Source organism: Chiloscyllium punctatum, chromosome 37 (assembly GCF_047496795.1).
Source record: "Chiloscyllium punctatum isolate Juve2018m chromosome 37, sChiPun1.3, whole genome shotgun sequence".
NCBI classification, from domain to species: Eukaryota; Metazoa; Chordata; class Chondrichthyes; order Orectolobiformes; family Hemiscylliidae; genus Chiloscyllium; species Chiloscyllium punctatum.
In genome coordinates, this window is record NC_092775.1 from 65,658,014 (window position 1) to 65,674,289 (window position 16,276).

A 16,276-nucleotide genomic window follows, 5' to 3' on the forward strand; every position below is an offset into this window, starting at 1 on the left:
GCATACTCTTTGTACCACCCTGCTTTGTTACCTATTTGTCATCAGATTTGGCTTCAAATTATGTGGTCCCTTTGTCTAAGCCATTATGATCGATTGAATGTAAATAGTTGAGGCTGCTTACTTGTTGCAATTTGTCAACCTAAAAATGTCCCATTTATCCCAACCGTCTCTCTTTGTTAATTTTCTATCCATATTATGTGCAGTACCTTTCAGGTGGCACTTTATTAAATGCCTTTTGGAAATCAAAACATGTTAAATCTGCTGGTTTTCCTTCATCAACCTCCACTTGTTGCATGTTCAAATAAATCTTTTAAATCTGTCAAATGCAATTTTTCTTTTATAAATCCATGTTCACTGTGATTATAATTTGATTTCCTAAATGTCCTGCTGCTACTACCTTCATCATGGAGACTGACATTTTCCATGACTTTAATGATTTTCCATTTTCAAAGTACTGGTTCCCCTGATGAAGGAGCAGCGTTCCAAATGCTTGTGATATCCTGTTGACATGTGACTTCTGATTTTGTTCACATATTTGCCAAAGTGCAAACTTAATTTGTCTGTAAATGCAACAATATATCTTTGAACCTTCGGTCATTTGCTCCTAAACTCTAATGATTATACCCATCTTGAGAGTCTTGGCTGAGAAAGGTTGTACTTCCCATTGCACTCTGAAGGACTGCTTGGTTACTCATCCATAAAGCGACATTGACAAGTTTGAGGCAGTCACATCTCCACCATCCCTTACCTTCTGTTATGTCAAAAATTCTTTTCTCAATACAAAGGAAAGCTATCTCGGTGGCACAATGGTTGTGACAGGTGCCTCAGTGGCAGGGAGCCAGGTTCCCTTCCAGCCTTGCACATTCTCCCCATGTCTGCATGGGTTTCCTTGGAGTGCTCCAGTTTTCTCCCACAGTCCAAAGATGTGCAGATTAGATAGATTGGCCATGGTAAATTGTCCTGTGCTGTCCAGGGGTATGTGGGGTCGATGTGGGTGAGCCATGGTAAATGCAGGATTATGGGGATAGAGTGGGGGTCCAGGTGGGATGCTCATTTCGAGTTCAATGTAGACTCAGTGGTCTGAATGGCCTCTTCTGCACAGTAGAGTTCTCTGATACGATCTCCAAATGTTGAAAAATTGTCTTGATTTTGCATTTAGGAAAAAGAGTGAAATATATGGAAAAATGTGTCCTATTTGTGAAAAGTGAAGAATTATTGATCATAACAATCACTGCAGGCTTATTCATAGATAAGTCACTCCATCACTGGGTAGCAATATGTTATATAGAAAGAATAGTAGTGATGAACATTAGTTGAACAGTGCTACCTAGATTAACTTGTGCTTTTGAACCATATAATGTTACAGCATAAAAACCTACCTTTGACCCAAGATGTCTGTCTGCACTTTATTGCAACCTTCTGCTCTCTGCCAGTGTGTAAATATTCCTCGTCTTCAAATAGCTTGCTCCTTTATTTTTCAAAGACCTGTTGCATTCTGGTTCAAAGCATAGTTTTAAAGCATAGTTCCAAAGTGTACTCTCACTCAAGACTTTTCTCACTTTTGTTTATTATAAGTTAGTGTTCTATTGCTACACTTCACCAATCAGGGAGTCAGATTGAGATATTTTTACCAATTTTCCATTCACTCACTTTATCTTTCAATACCTTGATTTTACTGTGACTTGGGCATTGGAAATTGACTAGGAAGTGAATATATGATCATTTTTAATATGGGGAAATTGAGATTGTAAAAAGCATAGTCTGTAGAAAAATGTGAAGTGTTGAAAATTGCTCTTGAAAGACACTTCATTTGATTAAGCTTCTTTCTTTCATCCTGGCTTTTGGTGATCGTCTTGCCGTCTGCTTCTGTTACAGGGAGTGAGTATTGCATTTATTATTCTTTTGTGATTTTACATTAGGTCATGGATTAATTTGTTTTTCACAATCAGTTTAATGTGTACTAATACACTTTTTTCTAGTCTTATTTATATCATGAACTGATGTATCGGGACAAGTTTGTTGCAATGTTTGAGCATATTCTTGTTCAAACTTTTATAATTCTTGGTTAACATTAAACAGATTAAGATCAACTTTTGTTGGGAAAGTTTTCACATAAAAATCTTTGAATTATTTTTCTTAGTAAAGGAAAAATAAGAGACAGTACACCCAACCTTTTCATGGTGCATTTTAATATCATTCTTCACTGCGTATAAATGAAATGAAGGATTAACACACACCATCATAAAGATGGTGTCTCTTCAGCCATACAATTCACACTGCAAAAATATCATTCAAGCCTACCTCGCATGTAACAACTGAGATAGTATTTTGAAACAAGGAAACAATTGCTCGGGTAGATAACCCAGGCTTTCAAAGTGATGTAATTAAATAAATGATCAAATACTGTAACAAATTATTCTTTCATTTAACTTGTTGAAATATTCTGCAAGTATATTAGGTAGTTTTATAAAGTTGTCTATTGTATTATCCAAGGTGCCTATTGAATTGTCTCTCAAGAATCCCCATTAAGAAATTAGGTTTTTGTTTTCCGCGATGTTTGTTCTTTTACAAATAACAATATTGTTGAAGTAATCATGTTTTCAGTTCATATGGTTATCATGCTGACATTTTTTCCCTAACTATGCCAACTGCATTTAATGGAAAGATCTGTCATGTGCTTAAGTTGAATGAAGTGTTTTCCGTTTTGTTCCAATAAAACACTTTTGTGCTATTTGACTGACTAGGTACTAGTAAAAACAGATAAGAATGATTATTATTTTCCAGGGTTACACACCACTGCATATAGCAGCTCTCCATTCACATGTTGACATTATGGATCTTTTAATTCGTAACTATGGTAAGATCCCTTTTGAATCATGTCTGTTGTAATAATATTGTTTTCTTATTCATTGCTGGTAGATGTTTAAAAGTCCAGATATGATGTGAAGCTTCTCTTTTTTAGTTTAGAATCCTGTACAACTAGAATCCTGAAATATGGATAATATTTAGCATACTTTAGATAATACAAAAATAATACAAACATTGAGAACTTATGTCTTGCAATATTCATAAAATAGGTTCTGTTACTTGGGGCAATTTTTAGTTTTTTTCTATCAAACAAAACTATTTTAATAGTCTATAAACTTTCCAGAAGGGGCTGAAGTGATAATTCAGTCACTAGAATTGTATTTCCATGGTAAAAGTTGCATCATCATTTAACAACTGAAATTGCTCAAACATTCCCTGTTATTTTTTTGTTTTGCATCATATATAAAGTCATCTACTTATCCAGAACTTGAATATTGTTGAAAAGATATTTTGTTGAAGTTTTTCAACTTGCAGTCATCAGGACAATTTGCAAAAATAAAAGGAAAACCAGCATTTGTACTGCATGAGTTGAGAGTGCCAATTGGTTAGCAGCTCACAACCATCCTACACAATAATGGATACCCTAATCAGATCGCTTCTCTCTATGCATAACTTAAACTCATGAAAGGTCCAAAGGTGGTCACTTCTTAACTTGAAATGTCGCTGTCTACCTTGGATTACCCGAGAAGGATAAGGTATCTCAAAACTTTAAGCAATAGATAAAGCTAGCTGCTCTTATGTCGTAGCAGTATGAGTGTTCACCACTAACAGGATGCTGTTTGTCAAGCCAAAAAGACATTGTATTTACATCTCAGATCAGAAACGTGGTCTATTAATATCCGTGCTGGTTTGATACCAGGCATATAAATGGTATGTCCCAAAGATTGGCAGGTAATATCCAACAGTATATCCCTTTGGCTGTTGCAACAAGCCAGGTACTTACTGTACCCAACAAGCCTGCGCTTTCAAAATTCTCAATATTATGTCCAACACTAAATGAGATTGTGCAACTGTTCAGCATTTGCTGGATAACCCTGAGTGTGTGAAGAATCAGAGCAATCAGACAATTTAGAATTGTCAGTCAGCCTTTATTGATTCCTTGCTAGAGTGCAGTTCCCTGAATTTTGGTTATCTTCCTGTATTGTTGAACCAGTTTAGCCGTTATTACTTGAGGGTTTCAGTATCAAGGGTTGATTGGATGTTTCTGAGAGGCACTAAGTAGATGATAGGTGATTTTTGTACACAGGATCCATGGAAGCTCTGAAGTCAATTTAACTGTTTCAATCATCTCTCAGACTGGGATCAGTTAACTTTGAGCTAGAAATGTCTCATAGCATTGATATTAATTTTACGATTAAACTTGACAAAGTTTGTTTAGGGACAGTGATTGTTGGAGGATGATATTGTCCCAGTAACCACTATCCAATGAGAAGTGAAAGCCTTCTGCAGAGGAATAGGGAAAATTAGAACAGATCAGATTGGATTCTTTGACCATCCTGGTCAATACAGCTACTTCCATTATTCAAGTTTCCTGTTCCAATTGTGAGTTTAAGACCCTTGTCACAGGACAGTTGATCATTCCAGTGGTAAAACATTATTATGTAGCTTTCCATGAAATGTGGTATGAGTTTTATTGATGCTGGCTTTTCCATTTTATAAATAATAACATGGGTACTACAGCTTTCCTAATTGAGATTCCATTTGGTTTGTTAATAAAGGTTTATTCCTATCTTCTCCCTGCCTCAACCTCATGCATAAGGACCAGAAATTACAAGTTTTTTTTGCCTGAAATGGATGGAAAGGTAGACCAGAACTTTAAAAATGCACTGTATCAAGTTACTATGCCTGACTTTTGTTCATTTTTATTTCTCTTCTCTCCTTACTGATTTACATCAAAGCAATGTGGGCATTTGTGACCTGAATGTAGGCAGTATAATCAGTACGTTCAGAAATGACATTGAAATTTGGTAAGGTAATAAATTACGCGGAGAGCCTTACATCATAGGATGATGTAGACTGCTGATCAGGTGAACTGAACACTTGCAAATGGTACTTATCCTGAAAAGTGAGAGGTAATGCATTTTAGGAGTGAATGGTCTGAGTCTAGGAAGTACAGAGGATTAGAATGCCTTGGTGTGCCTGTCCAGAGATCCTTGAAGGCAGCAGGACAAGTAGATAAGGTGGTTAAGAAAGCACATTAGATACTTCCCTCGATTAGTAAAAGCATTGAATAAAAGAGCAAGGATGTTATGATGGAGCTGTGTGTGATGTTATCTATGCCACATCTGAGGTACTGTGTAGAGTTTTGATCACCACCCTCTCAAAGATGTGATTCCGTTAGTGGGGGAGCAGCAGAGATTTACCAGGGTGATGCTTCGGCTAGAGAAAGTCAACAGTGAAGAGAGACTAGATAGGCTTGGTTTATTTTCCTTCGAGGAGTGAATGATCGGGGGGTTGCAATCTGTGTGAAGTATATAAAACTCTGAGGGGCATAAGACTGGGTAGGTAAGATGATACTTTCCCTTCGAGGGGTCAGTAACTGGGGGGCGGGGGGGTGATTTTAAGGTAGGAGCAGATTTAGTGATGATTTGAGGAGGGTGGATGGGAACAAATTCCACCCAGAGCATTTTGGAGATCTATAACTCACTGTCTATAAGAACGGGAAAATTGAGAACTCTTGAGATGTTTAAGAACTGTTTCGATAAACACTTGAAATGCTATATCATACCTGGCTATGGATCTGGTGCTGGAAAATGGAATTTGAATGACGGGCCAAAAGACCACTTTGTGCTGTAAAAGTTCTGACTCTAGATTTATGATTACATTTTATTAAACATACTGTGATTAATTTGCAGAAGTGACTGTTTGATCGCTCCACGTTTTTAATTTACATAACATCAGTAAACTAGAGGCTAATGATTTTCTCTTTCTTGTTTACATTGATTTCTTCTTTCATCCAGTTTTCTCACATACTTTTCAGGAAATTTGACCAAAGTTTCTATTAACATGATTGGTGTGCAAAACTGTACACTTTAGTATAAGTTTTAAGTGAAGTGCATGAAGTTCCAGGCCTGTACATCATTCCAAGGCAAAATTCTGTACAAAATTTCCAGCAGTATTGAAAAAGGGTTTATTTATTCTATCATGTCACGTATGTATTTATTATATTGTGCTTTGTATTTATTGTTGTTTTCATTGCCTGTCACTTGCCGTTCAATTTCTGAAATGATCTTCATGTTTCAACTTTTTTGGTAAATGTTATCATGTTCAGTTTTGAGATCGTGGTGTTCCCATTATAAGCAGAAGCTATTTAAAATTTTCTGAACTCCATGAATAGGCTAATGTTGTGATTCATTGAGTTGTGCATTTTTTTGATCCCGCTTGTATGTCTACACAGCTTGGTATCTGTTGAAATATGCTGATATCTGCAGAAAAATGTTTATTTTGTTCACTTCCTGTCCTCCAATTTTACCTCCTCTATTGACCTGCTTCTTTTGTTACTTGTTCCTTGCACATCTGTCCTCCTCAAGCTAAAGAGTGGTGCTACTGGTCTCTCCACTTTGAATCCAGAACCAGCCTGAAAGACTCCTAGGTCAGGTATGGATTGAGCCCTTTGGAAGGCAGGGTATTTCTTCGAAATACCTTGATCTTCAGAAGAGCACATTCCCCACCCTCTGCACCAAAACACTGACTTAACCAATGTGACTTGTTACATTTTAAATTTGAAGCCATATTGTATTCATCTCTCTCACCACCTGGTAACAAAAATAAATAATGTTACTTGTGTGTGAAAGCACGGCAGATCAATCGCAGTCTGAGACCTAGGAATTGTATGTTATAGACAGATGTGAAAAGATACAGAGGTGATCCACTAAACTCTTTTCTCCTATTTTCCGTGCAGTATTGGGTCAGACTTGGATTCTGACCACGTAATGCTCTTATTATGGTCACTGTAATAAATTAGATGTGAATTGCCTTTTTTTTTGGTTGTAATACTATACAAAGCTTTTTAAAAATAACTAAATGGTTTCAAATTATTTTGAGTAGCATTACTTAGTGTTACTCAATTTATTTTTTAGATTTAGCAATTTCTAGCTTCATTAGTACACAAAATGTTTTCTATGTATAATATTTGTATAGTGTTATTCACATCATTAACACCAAATATATAGTAGACTTTGTGTTATCAAGTACATAGCAAGTTTTGTTGCTAGTAATCAGAAATGATTGTTAGCCAGAGGTTAATAAATTGGCATATTCTAGTCCTCTAAATAGCTAATGTTCAAAGCACCTTTGTTGTGCCATGACTAAGTATTCTAGGCAAATAGATTGGCATAGTTAGTCTATCATACTGATGGTGCAGAGCTTCATTAGAATGTAATTGAGGTCAAGGTCAAACCAATATTTTCAGTGGTAAGCTTTGAGAGTTTGAGCGACCTTTCCATGTGGTAAGTACAGCACATGGAGTGGCTTTGCCTGCAAATTACTACACATTCACTTCATAAAGACTGCTGTATTTTGTAACTTGCCAACAGGTTAGAAATAATTTCTATGAACCCTCATCCATTAATCACTTTGTATTAGGGATGGGAGTGGAATGATTGCAAACTATAGTGGTGGAGCATTGCCTTTGTCAGGTGCTGGATAATGCAAAATTTACAGATATCGAAATACTTTAATGCTATATTTATCCTTCATCAATGTTGCTTTTGCAGCAGATATTATGAGCAGCCATGTTAACCGCCAGGTATTTTTGATTGTTATACAGGTGCAAAAACAAATGTAAGAGACTATAGTGGACGGTTTGCATCTCACTATCTGAAGGACAATGATGACTCTGCTGACTGCTCAAATGTCTCTTCACGTAAGTTTTTCTTGTATTACAGGTGTTGCTAATGGCTGAACATGAAGATATGTTTACAGGTTATCTGATTCACCCTCACAAGATACTATCATTTTTAAAAAATAAACCAATACCATTTTGCATTCGATACCATTCTAAGATACAGTGTATTGACACTAACCTGAATGTATTCCGATAATCGAACAACATTTCTTAACTGCTGAGTAATGGATTTTGAGAAGATCAATCAGTTCCACTAGTTCCTTTAAATATCCAAACAAATGACATTTGTCTTTACGGGTAACACGGACATGAAGTGCTGGCTCCAATCAACAATTTATAGTTGGATTGCGCAAATGATAGATTCTGTTATATATGCAAATTATTTTGATAATTGCATTCATGATTTATGATAAATAAGCCATCATGAAGTGCTACTGTAATTTTCAAGTACCAAAGATTAATGAGCAATAATTGAGAGTTTATAATGTTTACAGTAAGTCTGATTTACTTCTATTAAAGCCTTTAATCTTTTCCCCAGTGACTGAACTGAATAAAGCATTGAATAGCTGAACCGTGCATTCCTGGAGAATTGTTATTTAGTTGAGGCAAACAACATGCATGCAAAATTACCTTAAATGCAAAGAGTGCGTAGCATCAGAAAGAAAGGACAGGAGAAAATTGGACTTTGAAGTGAATCCAGTTTCTACAGTATACAATACAGACATCATTATGTTTTGTGTTTAAAATACACTGTTGTAATTATGAATGGCTGTGTGGATTGTGTTACTGTTGTGTCTGTTACAAGTACAGTTAAAATCATTTAAATGTCAAAGACATCACACCTGAGTTCAAACTGTTCTTCATTTGGTATTATGACACATTCCCACAAAAGTCGTGCAGTGCTCAGAAGTGGGAACCCTGACCAGTCTGCCCTCCCTATCCCAAGGCAAATGTGGCCAGTTGTAGCACAAGTTTTCTGCTGCTTCATTTAAACTAGCTAACTCTATGGATCAAATATGGAACAAAACACTGTTATTCAACCCTCAGCTTGGTATACAATACAAAGATTGCAGAAAAAGAGACAAAACAAATACTGCTAACCATAGGAATACAGGTGGGTTTAGGCTCACTCTTGGAGATGCAGATATTCTCTCAGATATTTTGAGCCTGTAATGTACCATTTCAAAATGGAACTTCTAAGTGATCTATTCAATGCAGCTTGTTTATTCATGATGTGCAGCCTACTTATAAAAAGGCATTGCATTATTAAAATCAGCTTTAGTGGAACAAAAGCCAGATTGTTTCTTTTGAGTATTCTTTCTAAAACGGATTTGAATGGAGCTATTCATTATCTGACCTTTAAAGTTAATGTGAATTCGTTGGTCACCTTGCAACTGCTTTACAGAATGAGGAATATTGCTGATTATGATTACAGTAGCAGATGGAGTTTAATATGGTAAATGTGAGGTGTTGTATTTCAGTCAGGCAAACCTGGTCAGGACTTTTATAATTAATGGTAGGGGAGTGTTTCCAAACAGAGACCTAAGGTGCATAGGTTCAGGTCGAAAGAGTGGTGGAAAAGGCATTTGGCACACTTGATTTCATTGGTCAGAACACTGATTGTAGGAGTTGGGACATCATGTTGTGGCTGTAGAGGACGTTGGTGAGGCCATTTTTAGAATGCTGTGTGCCATTCTGGTTGCCCTTCTATAGAAAGGATGTTGTTAAAACTTGAGGGCTACAGAAAAGAGTTACAAGAATGCTGCTGGGACTGGAGGGTTTGAGTTATAGGGGGAGAGCAGAAAGACTTAAAAAGGACCTGAAGGGTAACTTTATTTATACAAATGGTGGTGCACTTATGGAGTGAGCTGCCAGTGGTGGAGGCGGGTACAAATGCAACATTTAAAAGGGTCTGGATTGGTATATGAATAAAGGGTTCAGAGAGACATGGGCCAAATGCTGCAAATGGGACTAGGTCAGATTGGGATGTCTGGTTGGTATGGATAGGTCGGACTGAAGGGTCTGTTTCCATACTGTATGACTCTAACATTTGTGTATATTATAGCGTTTAAGACCAATGTTGGGCACCTAAAATTTCAGCCAACTCTGGGAGTGCTTCACTGTCAAAGACACTGCCTTTAAGATAAAACATTTAAACCAAAGGACTTCTGAGAGAGTTTTCCCTGACGTTTTTGGGTGATAATTATTCCTTTAACTAGCATCACACAATTAAACAAATAACTGAAACTGAAACTAATAACCAGAGTTATTATCACATTGGTGTTTGTAGGGCTTGATCTGCAAATATTAGCTCCTCCATTTCAGATGTTCAAAAATTGCATTTTGTAACCTGTAAATTGCTTTGGCTCATCCTAAAGTCTTGAAAGGTTCTACATAAATGCAAATATTTCCTTTCGTTTAATAAAGCTTGTTGACCTGAGCAGATTCATCAACTAATCTCCTGTCCATTCTCATGTTTTATTTGTTGCTTTATTTTGGAAAAATTGATACTTACATTATTAAAGCAAGCTAAACTAAACAATGACAATCCCTATCATTATTATAACTCACAATGATGCTGCACACGTGCATTCTAGTGGCATGATGATGCATAGTTGTCAGTCAAGAATGTGCTGATAACGCTTGTTTGTAATGTTTCAGAAATTTTATTTTGACAGATGTAAGTGTATTTTGCTTTCAAGAATCCACATTTGTAAGTTATTCTACAGAGCTTGATTTGCGACTAACTTATTTTCTGCTTGTTTTCATATTCAAAGGCACAAATTGCAATGTTTCAGTTTAGTATTTCATAGGTTCAGAATAAGTTATAGTGTAAAATTATTGTAATATTTAATAAAGTACAATGAAATATTTAATTTCTTGCTATTATTGTAGATAACCTAGTCCTCTGTTTGTGCAGATGTGGTGTGACTTTATAACTTCACATAGATTCTGTGTGCTAAGTTTGATAGTTTACAGCTCTGCCATTAATTGGAGTACTTCATCTCTCCAACAAACAAAACCAGACTATCCATCAACTTCAGGAAGGAGGTTCATACTGATTAATTCAAGCATGAGCATCCAAAGTAACTCAGTATCTGAGCCTTGTCTTCAGATTGCAGAAAGATATTATGCCATTTGAGTTAGTTTGTCTGAAAGACGCAAAAAACTAATGTTATAAATAAATGTGTCAAACAGATGTTGTAATTTTCAGTGAGAAAATGATTGAGTTATATTTTTTGACCTATTCTAGAATTGATTCAGCATTAACACAAATGAAATATTTAACATTCTGTCTAAAATACTAATGTACATGCTAATAATAGCAAATCCCATCTATTCTGGAACTTCGAGTAAATCAACTGGCAAATCCTAGTTTCCTGGAGGTTGTTATTTTTATAAACTTGCATTTCTCATAGCACAATATTAAACAAGCAGTCATTGCAATAACGGATACTCTATTGTCATGAGTCAATATAATTGTAACATACTACTAAAACCTTTATTTTTAAGAACAGAAATAGCCAGTTACGCTTTCACTTTCTTGGTTTCTAACCATTTGGAACTTTTCCAGTCAATTCAATAACATCTTTAGACTGTTTAATTCATAAACTGTCTCCTTAAAAAAAGCCTTTTACCCTATTTTCCTATGGCCTAATAAATTCCACTGTCTCTTTTATAAGAAAGAGAGGTTCTGCTGTAAGATTTTAAACAGTAAGGAGCTAAATTATAAAGCAATATGTTCAAAATAGCAATCTCTAGATTACTACTTGAACTGCAGGCAAACTGGCATAGACAATAAAGTCAAGGAGTTAATTGAGAGGCTCAAAGATTTGAGGGTTGAATGGGTTTCAACTTGTGTGTTACTGGGCATCAGAACTGGAATAAAAGGGAACTTCATTTAAATCACACTGACTTCAGTGTCCTGGTGAATCAAATGCTAGGACTGTAGAGAGGGCTTTGACTAATGGTGTGGTGGGTTAGGAAAAGGGAAATGTCAGCATTACAAATCAGGAGGTCATGTTAGCATTATAGGGCTTTGTGCAGGGAGGTTTTGTCTCTCAAATTTTAATTTTTCGATGAAGTGACAAAGATGATGGAAGACAGGGTGGTGAATGTTGTCAACGTGGACTGTAGTAAAGTATTTGACAAGGTCTCTTGTGGTAGGCTGGTCCAGAAGATCAATGCCCATGAGATCCGTGGTAAGTTGTTAAGTTGGACACAGAGCTGGCTTGGTCATAGACAGGATAGTTGTGGGGTGAAGTGAGCTGCTATGCCTTAGGAAATAAATATAACAATTATCATGAGAGAAAATTAATTGGGCTAAAGAATGAGAAATCTCCTGGACCTGATGGGATGCATCCTATGATATTAAAGAAAGGTAGCTACATGGTGGTTGCACTGGTAGTAATCTTCCAAGAATCCTTAGGTTCTGGAAAAGATCTAAGTGATCGAAAGATTACCAATGTAACACATTTTATTTAAATGAGAAGCAGACAAAAAGGAAACCTGTTGGTGTCTATTGTCAAAGATGGAATAGCAGAACATTTAGAAATACAATATATGATCGAGTCAGCATGGTTTCATAAAGGGGAAATCATGCCTGACAAATTTAGTATAATCTTTTTGAGTAGGCAGCAAGCAGAATAGACAAAAGGGAAGCAATGGATGTAATCTTTTTGATTTTCAGAAGGCATTTCATAACCGGAGCTAGTATATTAGCATGGAGAGAGGAGTGGCTAACAATAGAAGATAGGCTGTTGGGAAAAGGGGGCCATTTTCAGGATGGTAATCTGTAACCACAGCTAGATCCATAATTATTTGCAATGTTGATGTCTTTGAGGAAAATGAATGTATTGTTGGCAAGTTTGCAAATGATGCAAACATAGGTGGGAAGGCAAGTGGCGAGGATGATGTAGTCTACAGAGGGAAACAGACATGAAGCAAAAGGCCAAAAATTTGGCAAGTGGAATATATTGCATGGAAAATGAGAGGTTATGCACTTTGACAGGAAGAATGGAAGAGCTGAATATTATTGAAGTGGAGAAAGACTGCAGGGAGCTCCAGAACAGACGGATTTCAAAGTCCTTGTGCATTAATCACAAATGGCTAGCATCCAGTTTAACAGGTAATGTTGAAGGTAAATGAAATGTTAGCCTTAATTTCAAAATAAATAGAGTATAAAAGGAGAGAGGTTTTGCTAAAACGATACAAGGCACTAGACAAACCACAACTGGAATACAGTGAACAGTTTTGGACCCCTTATGTGAGGAAAGATGTACTGGCATTGAAGACAGGAAAGGTTGGGTAGGTTGGCCCTGAACTCTTTGGAGTTTAGAAGAATGAGGGCCAATCTTATTGAAACATTCAAGTTCTTACTGGACTTGTTGGGATAGATGCATGTGGGAGAATCTGACCAAACAGGCATTATCTTGGAGTAAGGGGTCACTTATTTAAGGCACAGCTGAGAAGAAATTTCTCCTCAGAGGGCAGGAAATCTGGGGAATTCTCTAATTCTCATTACATATATTCAGGCTGTGATAGATTTTTAATCAATAAGGGAATCAAGGGTTGCTTGTAAAAGGCAGGAAAATAGAGTTGAGAATTATCAGATCAGCCATGATCTCATTGGCAGAGAAATTTAATGGACCAAATGGTCCTACATTTTGTCTTAACCTACTCACACACCTATTATCTTAGACTGAAAAGGTTTCAAAAGTCAAAACTGTCAGTCCAAAGGTGTAAATCTTGCTCACAATTACTTTTCAATCATTTTCTCACTTGTCCTGAGTGCATTGATTCTTTGCTTACTTTATGGTTTGATGGGTGTAAAGTATACCTAACTCATGAGCAAATTAGTCATTTGTGATTCTTCTAAATGTTTGTTAGACTATTAAGCTATTAGGAAAAAGTGAGGACTACAGATGCAGGAGAGTCAATCAGTGGGGCACTGGAAAGCACAGCAGGTCAAGCAGCATCCGAGGACCAGGAGAGGCAATGTTTCAGGCAAGAGCCCGTCATCTTAAGGTATTAGGCATCACAACCCGACTCAGTCTTCACCCAACGTATACATTATCAAGAGGTTCCAATATTAAAAGATGCAAGAGAAAAGTTCAGTTTCCAATTTAAAGTACAATAAATAAGTGGAGATATAAACTGTTTGCTGAAACAACAAATTTGTGTGCAGCCACTGAGGAACACCTTCCTTTTGTGATGAAAGCTGAGATTCATATATGAATTTATTTGACTTCAGCCAGTGAGGTGAATGTTGATCTATTTTTGTGAAGGAGTCTTTTGGCAATCATCACTTTAAACTAGTATGTGTCAGACAAAGATGACGAAAGGCCTTCTGGAGTGTTAATAGAAGTTTGTTTACATTGCAGAGGTTTATGACTGGAGAGAGAAAACATTGAAGTACATTACCTTGATTTTGGATTTAAAATAATCAGCGATTCCAAGATTTTAGTTTGGAAAAAGCCAGAGATTGGAAAGCTTCTGAGAGCAATTTGAACAAACCCTGAGTGAAGTCAAGTGTCAGTATTGCATCTCCTCGGAAAAGGAGAATGTTCAGAGCAGTTGACTAAATAAGTTACCTGTGAGAAAGCAAGAAATTTCCAAACCCAGGACTGTTTGGTTAGAAATCTGCATTGGGTATTCAAAGCTGAGAAAGTCTAAGATTTGAGTTGTGTGAGGATTCAAGGAAAATACTTTACAGCTCATTGAACTGGAACTGAGGAAATAACAGCTAAGTCAAATCTTCAAATTTAATGGAGATGGGAAGTTGCTCTTGTTTTTGCTTAATTGTAAAGTGATGTGATTGGGAAGTAAACAGAATTTTGTTTTGCTGTCTTTAATTTTGAAATCTTTTGAAATGTTATATTTAGCTTTGTTTACTTTTTACTTATTCTGTTTAATAAACTTCTGTTTTATTATTAGCAACTAATCTGCAGACTTGTGCATTTCTTTCAGTGAAAGAACACAAGCTTAAATTTAATTATATTTAAAAAAACAAAAATATGACCAATCAATCCAGAATTCATTCTGGATCTGAGTAACATCAATTTCAATCATAACACTTGGCCATAAAAACAAATTGGTTCTCTGATCTGAAGAAAACTTAGAACTTACAATTTAATATAAAATTGTTTCTGTTCATTTCATATCACTTAATTCTAATGACCAGATCATTTGATTTTGATTTTTCTATATTACCTGAAGCATTGAAATGTTTCACCTGAATGACTCATTAAATAGATTTTCATAAGTTGGCATTAACTAAGCATTGCCTTAATTTTCTGTCACTGTCATGTTCCCTTTTTTTTAAAAAAAACATTGTTTATATGACTATTTTAATATCTTTACATTTTGGGACAATGATTTTGCAATAAGAGTTGTGATTTACTTCTACTTGAGTATTATGCATCCTAACAGCAGGATTGCTTGTCAGATGGTAACTGATGTCACTTCTCATGTCATAGAACTCCAACAGTCCCGGGGCGAACGACGGAATCGAAAACTTGCTGGTCTGTTCCTGCCAAAGAGCTATGGAAGCAGCAGAAAACATTGGGGTTCGGTGGAGAACCTGACAATGGAAGACAAAGATGGCTCCATATTTCTGTCTGTACCTACGTCGTACAAAGCTGTGCGCAAGTTTTCCAGATAAGGTCCTTCAGAAAATGTGGCTCAAATAAGCCAGTGGATCTGGTATATTTTTATAAACTGCATATATATTGGCTTATTAAATGAAATATTAAATCATGAAAGCTGACATTCATCAGTAAATGTGTTTTAGGACACATTTTTTCACAATGTAATAAAGTTGACACAGTGCAGAGGAATCTTCTCTACTAAAGCTTTTAATGTGTTATGTATGTCTTATTAATTAGTTTAATGAATGAAAAGTTAGCTGCATGTATTTGAGATTTTTGTTCCTTCTGCCTCCCATCACAAGCTCAGGAATGAGAAATCTCATGCATAGGCTAATCATGAAGGATCATGATGAATAAAAATAATAGGGGAGAGAAGTGGCAGGGGTGCTGAGGAGGTGACTCTTGCTTTGATTGCAGGTTTCCCTTTCTGTGGTGCTAAGATTTAATTTGAACCTTTCTTATTCGGGCCGAGATTATTGGGTAAGAGCTCAATAATCCTGCAGGTCTATTTTGGTACCTGCAAGAATATTTTCAAAATTATTTTTCTGAAACCTTTACATTTGTTGAAGTTGTGAGAAATTGCTTCAGTGAGTGATGAGAAATTTGCCATAAGAGGGTGCTGTAGAAAAAGCATTTCTGGATCTTTATCCTTATCAGAGTTTTTTGAACTGGTTGGGGGTGGGGGGAGTGGAGGTGAATGGTGGAAGGGGAATAAGCAAGCTTTTTTTATTCCGGTATCAGGTAATAAAACAGAATAATTTCCTAGCAGACATAAGCTACCAAATCAAGGTGACATCTTAATTTAAAGACATGCTGCCCTACAGGTTGCAGCCCTGCAGTGACCAGTAGTGAGCTAGGATTAGCCAGATTGGAACTGTCTTGCCCAATTAAAATAAACAAAAAAAAGTGAAAG

General features: G+C 36.3%; 1 protein-coding gene across 1 annotated transcript; it reads left to right on the top strand.

The window, feature by feature from the left end:
* The first annotated feature begins 2,439 nt into the window (after positions 1-2,439).
* On the top strand, positions 2,440-15,477 carry LOC140463171 (ankyrin repeat domain-containing protein SOWAHB-like). Its single transcript, XM_072556949.1, has 3 exons — positions 2,440-2,857; positions 7,637-7,732; positions 15,193-15,477. Exons 1-3 carry the CDS (start codon positions 2,767-2,769, stop codon positions 15,375-15,377), a joined length of 372 nt encoding a protein of 123 aa, XP_072413050.1. The 5' UTR covers positions 2,440-2,766; the 3' UTR covers positions 15,378-15,477.
* The last annotated feature ends 799 nt before the right edge of the window (positions 15,478-16,276 follow it).